We start from the raw sequence: 20,407 nt of genomic DNA on the forward strand, positions 1-20,407 counted from the left end.
GTTGTGCGAAAGCGCAAGATCTTCGCTGAAAACAGCTGAGCGATTATATTATCCACCATTATTATTCAAGAAGGGAGGCCGCCGCAGTGGCTGAGTGGTTACGGCGCTCGGCTGCTGACCCGAAAGACGAATTTCGATGGAGGCGAAATTCTAGATGCCCGTGTGCTGTGCGATGTCAGTGCGCGTTAAAGAACCCCAGGTGATCGAAATTTCCGGAGCCCTTCACTACGGCGTCCCTCATAGCCTGAGCCGCCTTGGGACGTTATACCCCAATAACCCATAAATATACTCAAGAAGGAAGAGCTATACCGTAGTCGTTGCCTAATGGTCTACAAATGTTCGCTGCGGCTGCCGGAGGTTACTGGTACTAAACCCACCGCCGGACATCCTCCGGTAACAGTCGGTACAAGCGTGTCTCCCGGCTTGACGCCCGGTTTCCTTCCTTCCTTCCTTCCTTGGAGGAGGCTCCGCAAACACCTCTGCGCCCTTTAGGGCGCAAACCCCGATTCGAACGCCTCAGTCTGCAAAGGTGTTTCGTTTACACGTGTTTTCGCACAGAGTTCTCACTACGAAGAGAAGAGTTCAAGCACAGGTTCAAGTTTCGCTAATGAAAGTGATCCTTCGACGTTTCGAAGAGAAATCTTCAGAGTATCGCTGCGATCTTGGGTAAGTCCGGATTCTTCCGGCTGTCCAACTTTGTGAGAAAGAAAAAAAAAAGCCCTACTTGTAACAAATGCAAAGTGTGGCGCAGTCACATAGTTACTTTCTCTTTTTCTTTTTTCATTTTGCTGTTGAGGCAGTTTTACGGCCCAGCCACCAGCCATAGCAACAGTGGTGGCGTTCCCGCAAAGGCAAGGAAAATTGGCCTAGTTTCTAAAAATAGATCCCTGATTTTAACACGAGAAGACAAGAAGGAGACAAACGACATAACGCAGTGCACCTGACTCAAGAAAATTATCTTTAATACACTGTAGCGACACTAGAAAACAAGAGGCTTATAGTCGGGGGAAAAAAAAAAAAGATTCACGAGTGTTCGAGTTGTTCGTTACGCCTTTCGTATTCTTACAGTGTCTTAAAATAACTCACCGACAATCCCAGCAATCCACGCTTCGTAAAATCAGCGTCGCATTTCCCCGTCCATTCCTCGCGCCATCGTTATTCCAGCATCGTTTGCCGCAGCTTCCATCGTGAATGGAACAGCGCCGACTCCGAAGATAACATCGGCAAGGCCATCAAGGCACTATTACGGCGTCTTGCGTATATATATTCGATGACTTCACGCTAGGCCTAAAATAGGAAGCGCGGAACGGCCAAGTCGCGTAGCTTACTAAAGTCGGCAAACATAATTACCATAGGGGGAACGTAGCGGGAATGGCAGGCACCGCGGTCGCCGCAGTATTCACGACTCAATCTTGTCTGCAAGCTCGACCACGAGCGCGGTTCCGATTAACGTGCCCACATCGTGGGACGCAGCGGCCGTGTGCTTTAAGAAACGAAACGGGAGGGAAGTACACAGAACGTTAATTCCCGATGAAAAGCTCGTCGTTGGGATGTGGCATGAAAGACGTTCCCCGGAGGACCTCATGAGTAGGGAAACCTGCGACCTAATTAGGGATAGCAGGACGGCAGTGTGGGCCGCTAGAGTATATACACGATAGCGCCTGGAGGGATGAAGACGGCGGAGACCTTCTGATCTCTTGTGCGCAGGGGCTAAATTAGGGAATGAAGGTAGGAAAACAGAGTCAGAATAAGCAAACGTTGCCGTCGCACCGAATCTATAGAAGAGGGGGAAAAAAAACGCCCAAAAAAGTTACGTGCGAAGAACTGTACGTAGTTAAGAACACGCTAAAAATGGGCACAGGCTTTGTATTCAGTCCACTTTAGTTCGGTTCTCGAGGGAGAAGAGCTTAAAAGCGGCTGAATGGTACGCATATCGCGGCATCCCAAACTTTTTCAAAGTGGGTCGGTGCAGGGATAACTTACGCACCAGTAGCACCAAACTGAACGTTAATAATGAAGAAAATCGAAGCTATTACCCGTTTCTATGAATATTACTAGCCGAAATCGATGGCTTTCGCTCTCTTCTGTCTTCGTCTGCGTACAAAGATTTAAAAAAAAAACTATATTTTGTTGTGTTCTTTTCGTTTGTTTGATACGCACAGCGTAACGCCACTCAGAGCTGCAGAAATTCAAAACAACTGGCATGCTGGCTCACTTAAGACCTGTATAAATGCATATAAAGGTCTGCGTTGAAACTTCATGAGCAGTGCACACCTTCTGTTTTCCTGTGGACGCAAGGCCCGACTAACGAAATTATACCTGCCCAACTATCAGTATAAATCCCCTTCACTAACATGCGGTTGAACGAAGCACCCTTATTCATTTGGCTGCGTAATGTTTCGGGAAAAATGCACACGCTCAAATCTCTACCGATGCGCACCTGCTTCCTCCGACCTTCGCATTAACAGCTGAATATCTTACGTGTTTAAACACCACAGTCTTTATGCTGCCACACCCATGATGGCTCTGATGTCGAAGTTCGGTATAGGTTACGTGAAGTATGGACATAACTGCGATATAGCATTTATGTTGCGTTTTAATCCGGTACGACAATAAAGCCAGCCTGCCTCAAGAGCCGGAATGACAACAAATGACGGAGCAGAGATTATATAGCAGTTTTTTTTTTTCATGTCACACGCGACTTATACAGAGCTTCGCCCTCAAAGCCATCGCTCGGCTTTCGAAACGGAAACCAAAACGACACTAAAGCATAAATTCAATTCAAATAATTTAGTGGTCATACACGTATACTAATTCCTTACACCTCATTACTAAAAAAAAGATGCAAGGACCCAAAATTCGATGTTCATGCCCTATCAAGTCCAATGGCTTAGATAAAGCTAATGTGCTGCGATGTGCACTGACGAATAATTTGCTTGAGGTATAGCTGTAAAATCGATAATACTGATCTAAGCTACACTGGTGACGCAATCCCTTTCTCACACCCACTAATTCCCAAACAACAAATATAAAGGCTGTTAAAAACGAGCCTAAAAAGTCCTGAAACAGCTCTCGCGTGTGCGCTAAATGCAAGTACACCGTGTCGCAGGCATTTCCATCAGTATTTCACTTTCAGGCAACACGCCCAAGACATTCCCGCCGCGAGGGCACAAAACAGGCACTCCTTACGCTGAAAAAGCACGCACGCACGCACGCGCGCACGCACGCGCGCGCTCTAAAGCACGGCCGCATACAAACGAGAAAGTGGCGGGCGGCCGCACAATGCGTAATTTGCAGACAACGCGCACACCGACATTTCCAGTGGATGGCTTATCTTTCTGCGGCCTCTCTGCCGAAAATACTGTAAAAAAAAATGCGTAACGCGAGAGCGAAGGTGCCGGAAGTTTGCGAGCAAGCAGGCGGCGGGTGCAAGGTTTTGGGGGCGATAACGCGGAGCAGCGTCGTACGAAACGACCGTGTCGACGCCGCGCGTGTAGGAAAATAAACAAACGCTCGCCGCGTTCGGCGCCCATCTCTCGGAACTATGGCTGAAGAGGGAGGGAGAAAGAAGATGGAACGAGACGAAAGGGCTCTCAAATAACAGCCGCCGACGGGCCATACTGCGCTCAGCTTATATCACCTTGTGTCTGTTCCGAATGAAAAAAAAAAAAAAGAAATGTGTGTGTGTGTGTGTGGGGGGGGGGGGGGGGTTGGAGGGAAGAACGCCGGCAGAAAACCGCTTCCTGAAGACAGGCCTCCCCAGAGGCTTTGGTCACACACAAGCGGTCAAAGCACACACGCAAAAGATGATGCGCCGACTTTCAATCTGTCCACAAAAAAAAAAATAAATAAACAGCGCAAGAGGACAATAAAGTTAACCAGAATGCGTTTCGGTTATCTAAACTACCGTAATAGAAGGCTAACAAGAGAAGAAGACGGGAGTAAGGGAGCAAAATAAGGATAAATACAGCCCGTACACGCGCTATTCAGGAACCTTACCACACTGCCGCGATCTATTGAGGAACAAGGGTCCTACAATTTACAAGTCTTGTCAGGCTTTTTATTGATATGCGTTTGTAAGCGTTTGCAGACCTCAGTAACAAGTCTAGAGGTCTGCATAAATCCTGCAAAATGTTGTGCAATGTCTTTGCAAGAATAATCGCTGAGTTGCTGCAACTCGAGCGAAAATTGACTGCGCATGATTGTTGGCGGATCGCTCGACTGCACCAGCCGCGTTCAACATGCATAACCCATTCTGGCTGGCTTCATCTGCCTATTCCTAGCCTGGCGTAGTTGAACGTTCGTTGCGCAGCGTTGCTCGAAAACTTGGCTCGATAGAGGATCCGAGAAGAGAGAAATACAAAAAAAAAATGCCGCAAATGAGGCGGCAAACACTTGTGAGACTCGAAGAAACGAAGCGCTCCATGCACAGGACACGGCTTTCGTTTATCTTCTCAGGCAGTTCCATCACTACCGTATAAGCAGGACCAACTGCGTATAATCTAACCCGCGAATAATGTCGTAATTAGACAGAAGACAGTAAGCCTTTTAATTTTGTTTTTTTCAGTGATCTCTTTGTTTATTGATTGGTGGATGAGATTGAGAAGTTTGCGGGGATAGGGTGGCCGCACCCGGCACAGGACACGGTTAACTAGAGAGATATGGGCAATACCTTTGTCCTGCAGTGGGCGTAGTCAGGATGATAATGATGATGATGATCGTTGTTCCTCAGACTGTCTTTACTTCTTTTTCCTGGCTGTCTCACACTTGCCCTTTGTTTGGCGATAATATTGTTCAGTTATTAATTTTTCATCATAAAATGCTCAGTCTATAGCTTCGACACTATAAACAGCATATCTTTTTGCCACGTGTCTTAGGCCATGTGATAAGCGGTGGATGTAGGGAATGACCGCATGCTTTTGTCAAGTTCCCTTCAGCGGGGGGTGAACTGCATTTGACCCGTTTCATTAACTTTATGCAGGACTGAGCAATGACATTATCAGGGTAGCCGGCGCTTACTAATCTGAACCCCCCGCTGAAGGGAACTTGAAGAAGCATGCGGTCATTCCCTACATCCACCGCTTATCACATGACTATAAACAGCCATTGAAATAACATTTCGGCAGTTTTCTGAGACAGAATAATAACTCTTCCAATCAAAGCCCGTTCATTTTTTTTTTTTTTTTGCTATTGGCCACTGGCTCAGGCGACGCCATGCCCCCGCTATAGCAGAGTTTTGAGCCAATGTCATCACCAAGCGAATGCCGCGCGTGACATCGTTTAAGTCCATGAGGAGTGGCAAAAAATAAATAAAGAAAGCACTGAATCGGTGTAAAATTATCATAACAGTTTGTTCCGAGTCTCGCTCCAGTTACAGCTCAATGTTCAATCTATCTCCACGTGTCGACAACGCATCATTATTCCTTAGCACGCATCCGCTTTACATAACGGAGCAAATGACTCCGCGCCCTCTTCTGCGTTCCGATGAAATTTCCACGTCGCGATCAGATATTGGAACAAATTCAGGCAAACCTTCCGCTGCGTGGCGTGTTTTCGGCGACCAGAATTCCAGCAGCAGCCGCAGCAGAAGCGGACGTTCGCCACTACAGGTCGACGAAGCATAACCAGAATTTGATCATTTGCCGCGATACAGCCCGCAGAAGAAATCGGGGAGGAATGGCGCACATTATTCCGCCTTCTGGGTATGAACTCGAATAAAGCAGGCATCATTTTGCGTTGGACCCTGTGATCGGTGCCGCCAAAGACAGCAACCTGACGCGAAGCGACCGTGGTAAACACACTGCCCCACGTGGCAATATGCAAACAGCGGTCGCGACTTTCGCATTGATAAGCTCGCGTTCATGCAAATGTTGATGCAAATGTGAACATTAGGCACGGGCTTGGCTGAATATACATTTACAGCCTGTATCAGAAGTAAAGAATCCATGGGGTGCGCTTCTAAGTCGCGCAAACTGTTTATATCACTGGTCGTGCATAATGAGCTACACAGCAAGTCCCAGAAGCAAATCCCTTGCTCTCTACAGAGTTTTGAAAAAAAAAAGAACACTGAACGCGAAGGGTTGAAAGATGCACGTGAATGCAAAAGCAAACCACCTGTCATTGCTTGCTCCATACCTAGTCATACCACGCTGACCTCACTACAGTTGAACCCCGCTATAGCGAAGTTGAAGGGGCCCGGTGATTACTTTGTTCTAGCCGTAGCTTCGTTATAAACTTACAGCCCATGTTGACTCAACTTCCAAGAGGAATTCTGATTCCTTCGTTATATCGGTTATGTCGTCATAAACCGTTTCGTTATAACGAGGTTTGACTTACATACAAAGGAAGACTGTGTGTGTGTATGTATGTGTGTGCGTGCGTGCATGCGTGCGTGCGCGCGCGCGCGCGCGCTGCCAAACGCGCTGCTTACGCCGAATAAAATTTCTGAAACGTTACTGCAGGGATATTATGGTCAAATAAGCTGCAACGTGGTAACTGTCAGGCGACGCCATTGTTGCACAGTGGCAATAGAAAAAAAAAAGTCAAATATATCGACTTCGATGCGGCGTAACAAACAATGCCCATGCTTACGATTGTAATCTTCGGTGTCCGCGTAAAACGATAAGCGTAGTTTAATTAACAATGAAGCGAAATTGAGCTCACTTTTTTTTTTGTTGTTTGTCGAGTTTCGCTTCGAGAGTACCCGGCTGACACCGTTGGACTTTGGAGAGCACCCATGGCATCGTGTATGTGCCATCTATTACGTTGTTTCCTGTGACACATGCATGGCGATGTTTCTCTCTCTCTTACGTGTCATCATTCTGAGTAGATTCACATTCTGGACCTGTTTCCCGGAATAGTTGGCTAAGAAAGAAAGAAAGAAAGAAAGAAAGAAAGAAAGAAAGAAAGAAAGAAAGAAAGAAAGGAAGAAAGAAGGAAAGAAAGAAAGAGAGAAAGGAAGGAAGAAAGAAAGAAAGAAAGAAAGAAAGAAAGAAAGAAAGAAAGAAAGAAAGAAAGAAAGAAAGAAAGAAAGAAAGAAAGGAAGAAAGCAAGAAAGAAAGAAAGAAAGAAATAAAGAAAGAAAGAAAGAAAGAAAGAAAGAAAGAGAAGCGGTATATTCAGTCGGTGCTCCGCGGCGAAGCTTTCACGTCCGCACGCAACGATCGGGAATCGCCGGACGGTGAGGCAGATGATCGGCAGGCAGGATGCCAAGCGGAAGGGATCCAGGACCGCCCCCGCACTTCTCGGGATTGAAATTTAAAGTGAAGATGGCCTTCTTTCCCGGGAAGCAAGGAAGAGGACGTGCATGCAGGCAACGCCGGAACACAGCGGGGCCATCCCGACTCTACCACCCGCCGTCGCATCTCCCGCACCACTAGAACGTGCCCGACCACCTCCGACGCCGCCACTGTCGGCTTCACGCGAGAGAGCGAGGTTGCTCTCGGCGGCATCCCCGCGGCGTCCGCCGCTTCCTTCCGTACGCCGCGGGACCCCCCTCTCTCCTGACTGAGTCACGTGTCGCGCTGGCCTTGGCAGCCGCTGAACGTTTCGGGGAGGAGCGCGGGCGAGCACGCATATCGTGCGGCGCGGCAAATAGCAACAGCACGTATACTACGCGCCATGCCCCACGGGGAACACCCGGCGTTCCTCGGCTGAGGAAAATAAAAGCGGTGGGGGGAAAAACAAGCGGCGAAGACAGAGGCCATGCGTTCGTTGGTGCTGCTCTGAGTCGATTGCGCATCGTTTGGGAGTCCCTCCGGAGTGTTTTGGTTGTTTGCCGATGCCTTCAGTCTATCCTGTCCTCTTGAATGCGGGCCTTGTTTAGCGCTCAGTGCATCGAGAACACTCTGTGACGCAATGCCTAGCACGCTTTGGCATAGCATTTCGAGCCTGTACGTATCAGCCAGCGCATTTGCCCTTCTTTCTATCTAGAGCCTACGTAGTTCATGCTAAGTGCTTCCGGTGAGTTGCCTTTGTTTAGACAGCTCACTGACCCCGTTAACGTCCAGTATCATTGCTCACGATTCAGGTTCGCAACGGTAGCATGTCTATGCATACACCAACACTAGTCTGTGACGTAAGTAACATACGGTGGCGCTTCCGCCGCCAGGTGGCGGTAACAGCTGGGGGTACGCCCATAGGAATGTACAGTCTTTATCAAAAGTATACAGACCAAGGGGTCTGCTTCTGAGTCCTGCAGCGCGGCTCCTCAAGCATACTCCGGGACCCTAATCTCTAGAAGGCGGAACGAGCTTAAGTCCTCAACATTCCCAAGCTTAGTACTATCAAGTGTGCTTAAGAACCCCGCTACGCGGCTTGTAAGAAAACCCCTTGGACTGTGTAATTTTGACAAAGAGTGTACGCAAACAAAAGTTCCCAAAGTAGTTTTCTGATTTCGCACTACACCTGTGAGGTCATCCCTTGGCTTAAAAAGCCTCGTACATCCTAGAAGAAAGGCAGAAAGTATCGAAAGCCAAATCAAAGCCGATGTGTACTTAAAATATCACAATGTGTGCGACACGGAGTTGGACCTGGGTGGGAGCACCGAACGAGACAGCAGCCCATGGAAGCATGTGTAAACAAAACATCCCAAAACCTTTTTCTCATTTGGCAGTGCACCTGTGAAACCGGCCGTTTCCTAAAAACTGGAAGAGCACTTCTAAGTAAAGCGCGAAACAGGAATACGTTATTTAGAAGCTGACATACATTACAACGACAGCTTAGACAGCTCTACATAGAACTCTGTTATCAAATTTCATGCTAAGTGAACCGCACATCTTAGCAAACGACAGTGCTAACAATGTCCCCCTCCCCCGCTTAGAGCGTACTGACGCTAAGTAGCACAGCCAAAGAGTACGCACACCACTGCGCTAATGAAACCAGCATCCGTGGTCCTAGGAACTACAAATCTCGCAAACTAATATGAAACAAATAAGCACTGAACTAGCAAAATATTTATGTTGGGCGAGCTGGTAAAGATTTACGCTGGCAAAACAGGTTAGTCGCGATTCGGTACTCGTCCTGCGTCTTTAGTTCTTCTAATCCGTCGTTTTTTTGCGCACTTTTTATCAGCCCCAAGCAATGCGGGCCTCATTCTAGTCCTCTGGTAGGAAGTCGCACGAGCAAAACCAACCCGTATATTTTCGCTCGCGATTGCTCGCGATTGCTCGCGGCTTTCTCACGGCTGCAGAAAACCCGAGGTAAAAATAACAAAAAAAAAATGCGCGAGCGATCAAATTCTTCAACACGTGGACATTTTGCGCGCACTAAGAAAAAAAAAGATTATAGTTCCACAAAAGTAGAGCGAAATAAAAAAAAGCCCGGGTAGAGAGCCTCCCGCCACTTTGCCAAACAGGAGACAGCGGATGTGAAGCGTAAGCAAACAAGACCGAAATCGAATTGGCGGTTTCGAACGGAAAACGCCCGCGGGACGATGTTACGGCACAATGCGCGGGCTACCCGACGAAAGGCCCCAGGACACGGGGGATGAGCAGGGGGTCGGTTCGATGGGTGCACAAGTGTGCGAGGAAAAAAAGCCTTTCACAACCCGGTCCAGGTGGAGAGCGACTTTCGGAAAGGCCCGGGGGTCAGACGCAACCTCTGCTTTGAACACGGCCCGAAGCGGGCACGTCGCCCCCAGCACGGACGAACGTCTTGAGGAGTGGAAACACTTCAGGACATTTACAAAATAAAAAGGAAAAAAAACGGGGAGACGGTGGGGGGGGGGGGGGGGGGGGGAGTTACAAAATAATAAGGAAAAGGGGGGGGGGAAGAGGGGGAGCACAAAGGTGCGGAATAAAAGTAAGGTTTAGGGATATGCGCAAAGAATACAGTGTGTAGTCCGGATTTTTTGCGTTTCCGTTAGGGCACAAAGGAGTTATCGTCTTCAAAAAAAGAAAAAACAATCGTAGAAGCCTCACGTGCTGTAGCCGCTTCAATAGGATCAAGAAGTCAAATATGGAAGATATTCAATACAGATCGCGTTTAGGTACAGGCTGGAGCAAAATTGGGCAAACAGGCAACCTCCTGTAGCAGCCAGGGGGATCGACGAATAAAGCGATAATTCGAATTAGGCGACTTTTGTTTTGTTTTCAACATCAGTCAACCGACTTCACGTAGGCTTAACAAGAAATGGACAACGTTTCATACGGCGCCGACTTTCAGTTTTTTTTTTTCAAACATCAGTCAACCGACTTCACGTAGGTTTAACAAGAAATAGATAAGAATTCATACGGTGCAACTGTTTCCTTTCAAGTTCTTCCCAGGGCCCTCAATGCATTCCCTTAGCGGCTGTCAAATAAAGCAGGCAGACATGGCGGATCAATACCTCGGCGAAAGCGGACAATTCGAACGTGGCGCGCTCGCGAGAGGGCGACACTTGTCGAGCGGCGCCGTGGTGCGTTTGAACGCACGCAGCCGCAGTCACTGCAGATCAGCTGGTCGGAGCGGCGGGAGAAAGCAGGGGCTCCGCGGATGTTTAGAGCAGCGCCTTCGCCTATACCGAACGCGGCTATGGCGCAGTTTACGAATTAGAGTGTCACAAGATGCAGTGTTGATCGCTGTCTAGTTTTGTATTTATATTTTTTTAGTTTGAACCTCCAAACATAAACTAGATTGCACAGAGCCAATAACACCGTCCAATGCAATAGTCGTATTTCGATAACTCGACTCGAAGGAGACCAAAAACCTCTTCGAATTATGCGGAGTTCGAATTAGCGAGAGAGTATCAAAAAAATTAATCTTGACTGGATTAAAGTAACAGCTGGATTGATCGGCGAGTTTGAATTGCGTGAGCTGAAGTTAAGGAGACGGCACTGCATTTATACAAGTCAGAAGAAGAGATAAATGCAAGCGTATGAGCACTTCGGAAGAGTAAATACGAATAAAAAATCGATAGATGCCGGCCCAAAGGTAGGTAGAAACACGAATAGTTAGTTTAATGCGTCATTATTTATTGAAGGGTCTTAGAATTTCTCGCGGCATCTTCTGGCTTGAACAGTTACTATCGGAAGTTCGTTTCAGTCTTTCGCGGTTTGGATGGAAAAAGAACGCTCGAAACTTTCCATACGCCGGAACGGTGACAGTACGGCACTTTAAATGTGTGGTTATTGCCAGCTGAAAGATATTCTGTTTAAGAACTTATCGCGCTCAACTTTTTCCTTGTGCTCAGAGGCAATTACCTCTATCCCAACAAATACGCCTAACACTTGTCGCAAAGCAACGCCATTCGGGTCAACATACCGCGTTCGGCAACTCTCCGAATCCTAATTCACTTAAAAGGTTATCCTAATTGCAATTAGTTAGTGCGCAGGACCTCGTGTACACACCGGAGTAACTCGTAAAAACGCGCGTTATTTGCACACTTCAGTGCGTCCCCGTTTATGTGTCTTCGCCCAGCGCGCTATACATCAAGCCGCAAACCTATACAGCTGCCGTAATGAAATGCGTCGCTTTCTTGTGGAACAATTATTGTATATGTTAATATGTGTGTAGGCTATATTTTCTTTTTTATTTGTTCCCCGCAGCTCGTTCTGTCAAAACCAGGGCGCCCCACAACAAGATATCACAATTCCATCCCTAGCAGCTCATCTTGACGAGAAGGCTGAGAAAATTTCGCCAGTCTGTTCCCGACCAGCGAGCTCCCGGTCTTCCTCGAGGCATTTCCATTTGCTGATCCATTTTTTTTTTACCGGATTCGAACCCGCCGCAGCGCTCACGTTTCGATGCAGGCGGAACGCAAAAACTGCCTGTGTTCTGTGCAATGTCAGTGCATATATAAAAATCCCCAGGCGGTCGAAATTATTCTGGAGCCCTCCACTACGGCACCACTTCCTTTCTTTTAGTCCCTCTTTTACCCCTTCCTTTTGCGGCGTGGTTGAGGTATCCATCCAGAAGTCAGACAGTTAGTGCACCATTTCATTTCCTCAAAAACCACCACTTCGCTTTCCCGTTTCTTTCGCAGTCAGCAAGGTGGCGCCAAACTTATTCGCACATATTTTCACGTCAAAAACTCCGACTAAATATTGCTTAACTAGGAGCAAAATCTGCGCCTACAGGCGCGAGCGAGGACACATACCGTCGTGAGAAGCATACAAGCATAAAGTTCACGGCTGGAAACCCCTACCTCAGCAACGTTTAATAGGGCCGCTAGAGTTTCCGGGATACGTGGTGTGGGATGTAGCCGCGGAACTGATGCGTCTACTGAAATGCTGACACCACCTCCTTTCAAGCGCTGAACGCGATCCTTGGCGGCAAAGGTACATTTTCTTATTTCTGCCATTTCTATTTTCAATTTTTCACACGCACCGAAATCCACAAACAAGCTATAGTCGGTGCTCTGTTCAGGAGACAGTGCGCTCAAATACACCTTAAAGTAGCGGAAACAGCTTAAAATTGAAGAGAAGCAGGTTTCACTGCCGAGTTGTTACCCGTTAGTGCTCCCCACGACAAAGCGCCTAATAATGCTCCAAGTAACATGATTTGCTCCTGCGTTGCAAGTAACATTGAACGAGACTTTACTTAGCGCATACGCACGTTTATAAAGGTCATAGGTCACCGAACTCACTCACGAGTGGACTCACCCGGGCTCACTCACGCTCATTTCAGATCATGAACTGAGTCGTGAGTGAGTCCGGACTCACCTTCAGATTATGATGAATCGAGTCCGGCCGAGCTTCTTGCGCACTCGTAATACTTACTACGCTTAAATGAGCCCAGATGAGTCGTGAGTCGAAATGAGTGAGTGAGCCCAGATGAGTTGTGAGCCGTGAGTTGTTATGAGCTGTTGACCCCTGATGACTAGTGAATTTTCGGTGAACCCAAGTGAGTTGTAATCATAAGTGAGCTTGAGTTCATGAGTTCGAGTGAGCCCAGGCCTCCGTGAGTGTGAATCTGAGTGAGCCCGTAGGTTGACCAAACTTTTGTGAGCGAGCCTCAGAGAGCACTGGTGATTCTGCCGAGGTATGATAAAGGCCCGAAGAAACTTGGCCAGTAAAGCCGCATGGCGAGTATCGAAACAATCACGGATCTGGACGTCTCCAATATCTTTCAATAAAATTGAATTTGCAGCTTGCAAATATCTATTATCGAAAAAACGAAATTTTCAAACAAGCGAAACTGTGAAAAGCGCGGATCCCTGAAGGGCTGCTTACCGGGGACTGAGAATGTATAAGCTATACTGTCGTAACAACACTAGCAGCGGCAAGCAAACAAAAGGACCCAAACGAAAAAAAAAAGTGAAAGCTAGAAAACTGACGCACTTTTTTTTTTCTGCCCGGGTCTTTTTCATGCGGTGCGCGAACACGGCCTGGAATTAACTTCTCGGTTGTCTCAAATGCTATTGACATTTCAGGCAAAGAGTGACCTTCGGATGCGTCAGATATTTGCTAACAAGAATAGCGTTCAGCCTCTCATGCATAGCTGATGCCTTCAAGCATTTTTGAGCGGTCAGTGTCCTGCACAGTATCTGACACTGACATTCGATATTTATTTGAATACTTGCAGTTCTAGCTATAAGGGCGAAAATGCTCAGTGCGTCTAAAGTTACCGGTTATTTTTTTTCTCTCTCCTTACAGGCTAAGAAAATTTGCAAGCATTTCTTTCTTTTTCTTCCTACCCGCGCTGGAAGAACTTTTCTCCTCTTTGAACCGCTGCTGCCGAAGCCAAGGAGGTTGCAACGCAAGCACGACATTGTGACCACATCGTTGTCTAACAGCTATCGAGAGCAACATCCTTTCTCATGCCAGCACTTGACAAACAAGAGCTAATTCTCGGTAGGTCCGTAGCTTGCAACACTCAGCTCTGTGCCAAGATCTGACAACAGGAGCGAAGTATGTGCTGGCAAAAAAAGCTGAAAATAATCTATTTCACGGACGCCAAATGCATACCCACCGAGCGTAGCGCGGTTATGCAAAAGTTTATAGCAAGGTTTCGCCGTATAGTCGCCGCCTTGGCCTACTAGGATGCATGGTTTCGCGCCTACACAAATCTTCGCCTGGCGCGAACAGCCAATTTGTAGTACAGGCAAGAAGCAGGTCTCCAGCAGTGACCTTTAAACGTTCTTCATTCAGTGAGAGTGTGGGGAGACGGCCGAGACAAGCAAAGCGGCAGCAGGAGCAATCTGCAAAAGCGGACCAACCGCTGTGTCAATACTTGCGCTGCGCACACACACGTACACACGCACTCTCCCTCCAAAGACGCCAGAGAGAGCAGTTCCTCTCCCAACCTAACGACGAGTGGAGGTTCGTGTCAGAACGCCAGCGCTCGCACCCACGGTGCCGCTCGTCAAAGCCGCTATAGCTTGCCGCAGCAGACTCACCGGCTCCGATGCTGCTGACAGCTACGCACACGGCGATGACAATGCTCGGCCAAGTCCAAGTGCGAAGAAGGCCGGTAGGTGTCCGCGGGACGTGCAGCCACGTCGCCGCACAGCCGGCGGCGGCCTGCATTCCCGAAGACACCGAACGCACCGAGACGCAAGGACGCACTGCGCCGCACGACGACGTCACAAGCACACACCACAGGCGATGATGAACCCCTGTCTTCTCTTTCTTGCGGCGACGGCCAGCGAAAGCACGCGACGCAAAGCGGCAGTGCGTGTGTGTGTGTGCAGCGCCACAAGCACACGCGCGCGCGCTCCCCGGCGTATACCTGTGCTCGGCGCTCGGAGTCCGGACTACGGTTTGTGCAGACGACGCCGCGGCGCGCAGACGACGCGCGCACCCAGCTGCGGCGTCGGCAGCGGCGGCGCGCCGCCGCTCGCCCGACGCGTAATGATGATAGCGGCTGACAAGGTAGCGCCATCTCTCGCCTGGTGAAGGCAACCATCTACTTTCTTTCTCTTACTGTTCATTCTTTTTCTTAATAGATAATACTTTGCGATCGGAAAAGCTTTTATTCGCTAAACTTGAAGTACTGGATACAAGACAGGCCACCGTGAAGGACTCCGAGTTATTTTCGACTACCAGGGGTTAAAAATGCGCCGAACGCGAGGTACACGAGTTCGTGTATTTCGTCCCCTTCGAAATGTGACCGCCGCTCACGGGTTCGAACTAACAACCTTATGCTCGGTAGCAGGTAGCCATAAATACTAAAGATGCTGAGGCATTGGATATTGCATGTATGGTCGCCGTTGTATTAAGACGAACAGGCTGAAAATCTTAAATATGCTACTGGATGGATTCTTCAAGGTTGAATGGTTGGGTGGCTGTAAAGGGCACCAGTCACGAAAGAATCACTGAAGAAAAAATTGCCTCTCTTCTCTGTTCAAATCAGGTATAGTTGCAAAGTCTGCTTTCTTGAACTTCATCGCGCGACGGTTGCTTATCCGGTGAGTTTCCCTCGGGGCACACTTCGGTTCGGGCTTTCCGGGACGTTGCTTGCTGCCGGTTTCACTTCAGGGTTCTGTTCGATTACTGTTTTTTCTATCTTTTCAGAACGGCCGCTGTCAGGTGGCGGTTAACGAAGCCCGTCTATAAAAGAAGTAACTGCTCCTGCTATCTTTCTTTTGCAATGGGGTGCTTTTTTCCATCCTGAAGCCAAGACCGTGATCCTTGTTCATCGTGTGTGCGATCTACAAAGACCCCCCCCCCCCCCCACCAAAAAAAAGGGGGGGGGGGGGGGGAATTCGACGGTACAGAGTGCAGAATTTTTTTAATCCGAAATCAATCGTTCTTTTTCTTTTATTTTTTTTCGGAGTTAAGTCGATGCAATGTTAATGCGAAACCTGCTTTTCGCTTTAAACGCTGAGATCTTCCGCATGCTTCAATCAAAGGATTTTTTTTTAACCTATCCGGTACCACCGTAAATAACGAAGCACGTAAACGACGATGTGCTCCTGCCTCAACTGTAGTTTTTATTTTGTTTGCTTGTTTGTTTTTGGTCAGCAATTTAGCGGGCGTTATAATTACCACTTCTTCATAATCAAGCTTTCTCACGATACCTGAGACAAAGGTCTAAAAAAAAAAAAGAGGTTGCGAGGACGCCCCACCCACTCGAGTGGTGTTGTCAATGGCCTCATGGAGTGAATGTAAATTCCTTACTCCTCCTCACTCCTTACTAATTTGACTCTTTATTATTATTTTAACCCTATCGATAGAGAGTTGCAAGACACCAAAAGAAACTCGGAGTTTCGGAATTTCTAGAAATGATGCAGATTTGTCAAGGAAATAACTCGGGAGTTTCGGGATTTCTAGAAATTATGTAGATTTGTCAAGGAAATTTGCTTTTTCTTCCCAAAGAAAGCTCTTGGGATCGCAAAAAAATGCAGGTCGCGACCGCTCTCGCGCTGGCAACGACTGGTTGTGAGCGCCTGGGCGCGAGCATAGGCGCGCTAACTTGACGCGCCAAGTTGGCTACGCTCACGCGTTGACTTGGCGCCGCCAACTCAACGGCCAGGGATAAGGGAGCACCGATAGCCACGTGGATGTTGACCTTGTAAAGCGTTTACCGACAAAAAGTAACAGAGGGCTGACTTCTGGCGCTTCTGTTTCTTGCAGCCGGGCGATCAGGAATGGAGGTGAGTAATTCATTTGATTAAAGTTAATGGGAGTGGGCCAAGCAGGAACGCCGGAGAGTCCGAAGTTGGCGGCCTCTTAACATTGACGCTGATGGGGAAATGCAAACACTATGGGCGTGGTCCGGAGTACGTTGTGGCAGTGCGGGGGGGGGGAGGTGGTTCCGCAGAACAACCAGGTTCTAATGTTGATCGAATCCGTGTGTATCAAGCAGTTCAGCGAGGTGGGCTCAGTGTCAGCCAGGACTCCGCATCACCGGCAGAGTGTCGGGGAGACGGGGGGCGTGCCGGGGAGTGTGTTTGAATAACTCGCATCGAAGACGCCTGTTGACCGAGACATGGGCAATCATGGTACCTGCTGAGTGGGGAAGTAAGAGGACGGAGGGCAGGAGAGACGTAGAGCAAATGGTTCCATGCTTGACTTCGCTTTCGGACGCTTCTTGGAGCACGTTCACAGACAGCATGAGCGGAAGTCTTGGTCTTGGGCTTGGACTTGAGCCGTGTGGAGCGTAAGGGTAAGGAGGTTCAGGAAGATACAGCGTAGCTTTAGTGGTGGGCTAACTTGATTTGCAGCGTATACGTATTGCTGGAGCGCTTCACCGCGTGCGTTCGCGAGTCTTATTCAGAGAGTAGAAACAGGATTAAAATTTAAAGTTGTGTTACGTCATAAGAAGCCAGAAGTACTCTATTTCTGACTGCTAGTGAAGTAACAAAACTTTTCATTTGAATCTTGTTGGGTGCCTCCGGGGATCTGAAAATGGATTGGCCAATTTGGTTATTTAAATTGGCATAGCTTCAAGGCACCCATTCCTCGATCTTAGAAAGCTGCAAAAATGCTGACTTACTTCAATTCGCGCAAGTCGTAGCAGTTCCTTTTTTTATGAACGCTTGGATCAGGTTGCATAGGACGCCCTGTATATCTGAGTGCGTCCACCTCGATCAGCGCAATAAAACTATGGGGACGTTGAAGTCATTTGAACTGTGTGATGAGATAGCATTATAATTAACATTTGTCGCAGCTTTTGTTGCAACTCCTGTGCGCTTCTGCGCCAGTTTTTTTACAATTGTCGGTCCATCAACCACCGTATTCGGAATGCTAGTTGCATTTGAAGGTATTCGGTATGCTGTGACAACAGCGACATTTGCGTGTGTCACGCTTTTTAACTTTGATTTGCATTCTATATCTAGGTCGCAGTCTAGAAACTAGGTTGCGCATAACCAAGTGGGTGGGATGTAATGACGTCACAAAGTCGCGTGACCTCTCACGACAAATTAGCGAATTTAGTGACACTGGACATCGCCGTGGTTTTGGTGTGACGACCACTCTACGCCATCGCATTAAAATTTGCGTTCTATTTTTTTTGGGTGGGGGGGGGGGGCGGGGTGGGGAGGGGTGGACGTGCAGCATCACCCTGGGCTGCGTTTTAAAAACGCGGACGCTCGTGGCGTGACAGCAGGTGAAGTAGAAAATGGGTTTTCATTTTTCGCTACCTAGCTCATTCGTCAAGTTCCACGGGACATTGACAATCCGATGGTCGGTCCCACGACCACCTGCGACGTTCGCATAAACTCTGCGGGCCCACTTTAAAAGGTTTGATCGCGCAGTTCTGCACACATTAACAGAACATGAACAAGTGGATTGGGTTAAGGGCTCATCGCAGCGAAGCATCATCGCAGCATCATCGCAGCATCATCGCAGCGTCATCGCAGAGAAAGATGGCACATATGTCGATGTAAAAAAAATAAATAAATAATGTGAAGCAATGTAGCAGGCTGTGAGATCAATTTTTCATGACAAAAATCAAATCAGCCTCCTTCTTCTGTTACTGTGGAGAAAGTTCGAGAATGCTGCCTGCAGATTGGATCCCCGCCACTCCTCTTCTAGCTGCTCCGCCCAAGAGCTGTCCGTAAATGCACGTGTAGGTCCGGGGCAATATTCCTCCGCTTCGGTAATGCGTGCCGACTTCTCCGGTAATAAGCTACTCAAACTAGGCTCCCGACATACAATAAAAGCAGAAATTTTATTCTTCTATTGCATTAGCGCTTTAAAACCGGCGTTCCAGTTAGCTTTGTGTCACTGACCGTCACCTTCTTCGGCAACCTTTGATTCCGTCAGTTGAGTCAAAGTACCGCTGAGTTCAACTCTCGCGACTCACTGCAAATCTTAAGTACGCACCGGCTGAACACCACCTCCCTGCTTTCGCCTTCCCCGTCACCATTATTGCTTCAGACTCGTGGGCGGTATCAAAGCGCCCTAACAGTACCCAAACCACACCCTGTATATGCCTGTATATCCACGCACGCCAGTCCGACATGTACAGCCATCAAATGCCGCGTTCTTACGAGCTGAAGATACCCGCCAACGCCTACCGCGGTTACAGTGAAAGCGACACAGCGTCAGTGAAAGGTCGGAGCCCTGTCATCAAAATGTAGCGGAATAACCCAAGCGGCGCACTTCCGTGGCAAGATATCGACGACCGAAGCACATTTCGGCCGCATCAGAGCTCTGGAAACGGGTTCTGTTGCCCGACCGAGGAGAAGACCTCGACTTTAGCGAGGGCGCGAGCGAAGTGGATTCGCGACGCTAAATTGGTGGCGACGACGAGGATCGCACAGACGGCGCAGCAGTAAACAGATATGGGAGGACGCCCTGTGACAGTTCCGGTTTTACCAGCTTCTCCGGCAGCGCTGAACGCGCTGCGTCGCGTGGCGAGATATGGAGGCACTCTGCTACGACCGTGAAAGAGATAGCCGGCGACGCCGCCTCGTTATACGTGTAGTAGAATGCGTGACGACGACCTGCTCCAATGTCAGCATCAACGGCGCGTTCTTTCGGGACGCTTTAGAGTGTGTAAAGCCATCTACTCATCTCTGCTAGAAAAGAGTGACCGCTGGTCAGTTATATGCAGCTGCCCCTCTTACCCCCTCCCCCTGCCATCTTTCAAAATGTAAAAAAGGCTTTCCGTTCCCTGCTATCCTGTCGGCTTCTCTTTGAATTCGGTTAAGAATCAGTGTGATATTTAAAGGCAGTTAAAAAGTCTCTGTTCAAGAAACCAGTTCCGCACGTAATTAGGCGGGATGCATATGCCATAAAAGGCTTCTTTCTTAAGATCTTAACAAAAAAAAATGCCTTATCCACACCAAAATAGTTTCATCCACAGCAAAACAAAAACTGTGATGAGGAGATAAGGCCAATAGCAGTGTGTTTTCGCCGAAGTGCTGGCATGAAGAAATAAAAGAGGATTGACCTGGAAAAGCATTTTGCCTTTATATATAAAAAAAGATAATAAAAAAACACTGTAGGAATAGCACGCCGGCTCGCCGTGAACAAAATTTGTTGCGAGAAAAACCATACTGGAGTAAGAACTTATGGAGGGCTTGATTCGGTTCGGGCTAAGCGAAGCAGCATGGCGTACGTTCTGCTCTACCACTATTGTTTGGAGTCCAGCATGTGAAGAGCTACTAGGAGGGTCGCTCAGCGCAAATGCGTGTCTTTCGAGGAGACTTACTGGTGTTAACTTTCATACAAAGTTTTGAAAGTAGCCGTGCAGTTCGGTAAATTAAAAGGAGAGTCATAGATACAACGCGTGCATCATCTGCTTGGACGTGAATTAACCACCGTAGTGTTTTTTTTTTGAAACGCTTTAAACATTTCGGGAGCTCGAGGAGAATTCTCACCTTCTCCCCCCAAGATCACCAGGGTTTCGCAATAAAAAAACAAACAAACAAAAAATGAGGGTTCATGGCAGACTTGCCTGATCAGTTCATTGGAATCTGTCCACAAGAGCGCGGCTCGTTTTTTATCTTCAAATTATGATTACAAAAACTGCATCAGCAATATCAAATCATCACTACATCCTCCCAAATTGGTTTCTCAACGCAATACGCCACGAC

The 20,407-nt window shown here is 48.1% G+C and overlaps 1 protein-coding gene across 2 annotated transcripts in view; it reads right to left on the reverse strand.

Annotated features, from left to right (window-relative positions):
• LOC149343094 (basigin-like) overlaps positions 1-14,700 on the reverse strand; it is a 278,232-nt gene extending 263,532 nt beyond the window's left edge. For both annotated transcript variants that reach the window (XM_089545612.1, XM_089545611.1), the window contains exon 1: positions 14,318-14,700. In XM_089545612.1, coding sequence (XP_089401738.1) covers positions 14,318-14,447 — 130 coding nt within the window. In that variant the 5' untranslated portion in view covers positions 14,448-14,700. The remainder of the gene's footprint in view (positions 1-14,317) is intronic.
• Between the last annotated feature and the right edge of the window lie 5,707 nt (positions 14,701-20,407).

This window comes from Amblyomma mixtum, chromosome 5, assembly GCF_055824585.1.
Source record: "Amblyomma mixtum isolate Tamu chromosome 5, ASM5582458v1, whole genome shotgun sequence".
Taxonomy (NCBI): domain Eukaryota; kingdom Metazoa; phylum Arthropoda; class Arachnida; order Ixodida; family Ixodidae; genus Amblyomma; species Amblyomma mixtum.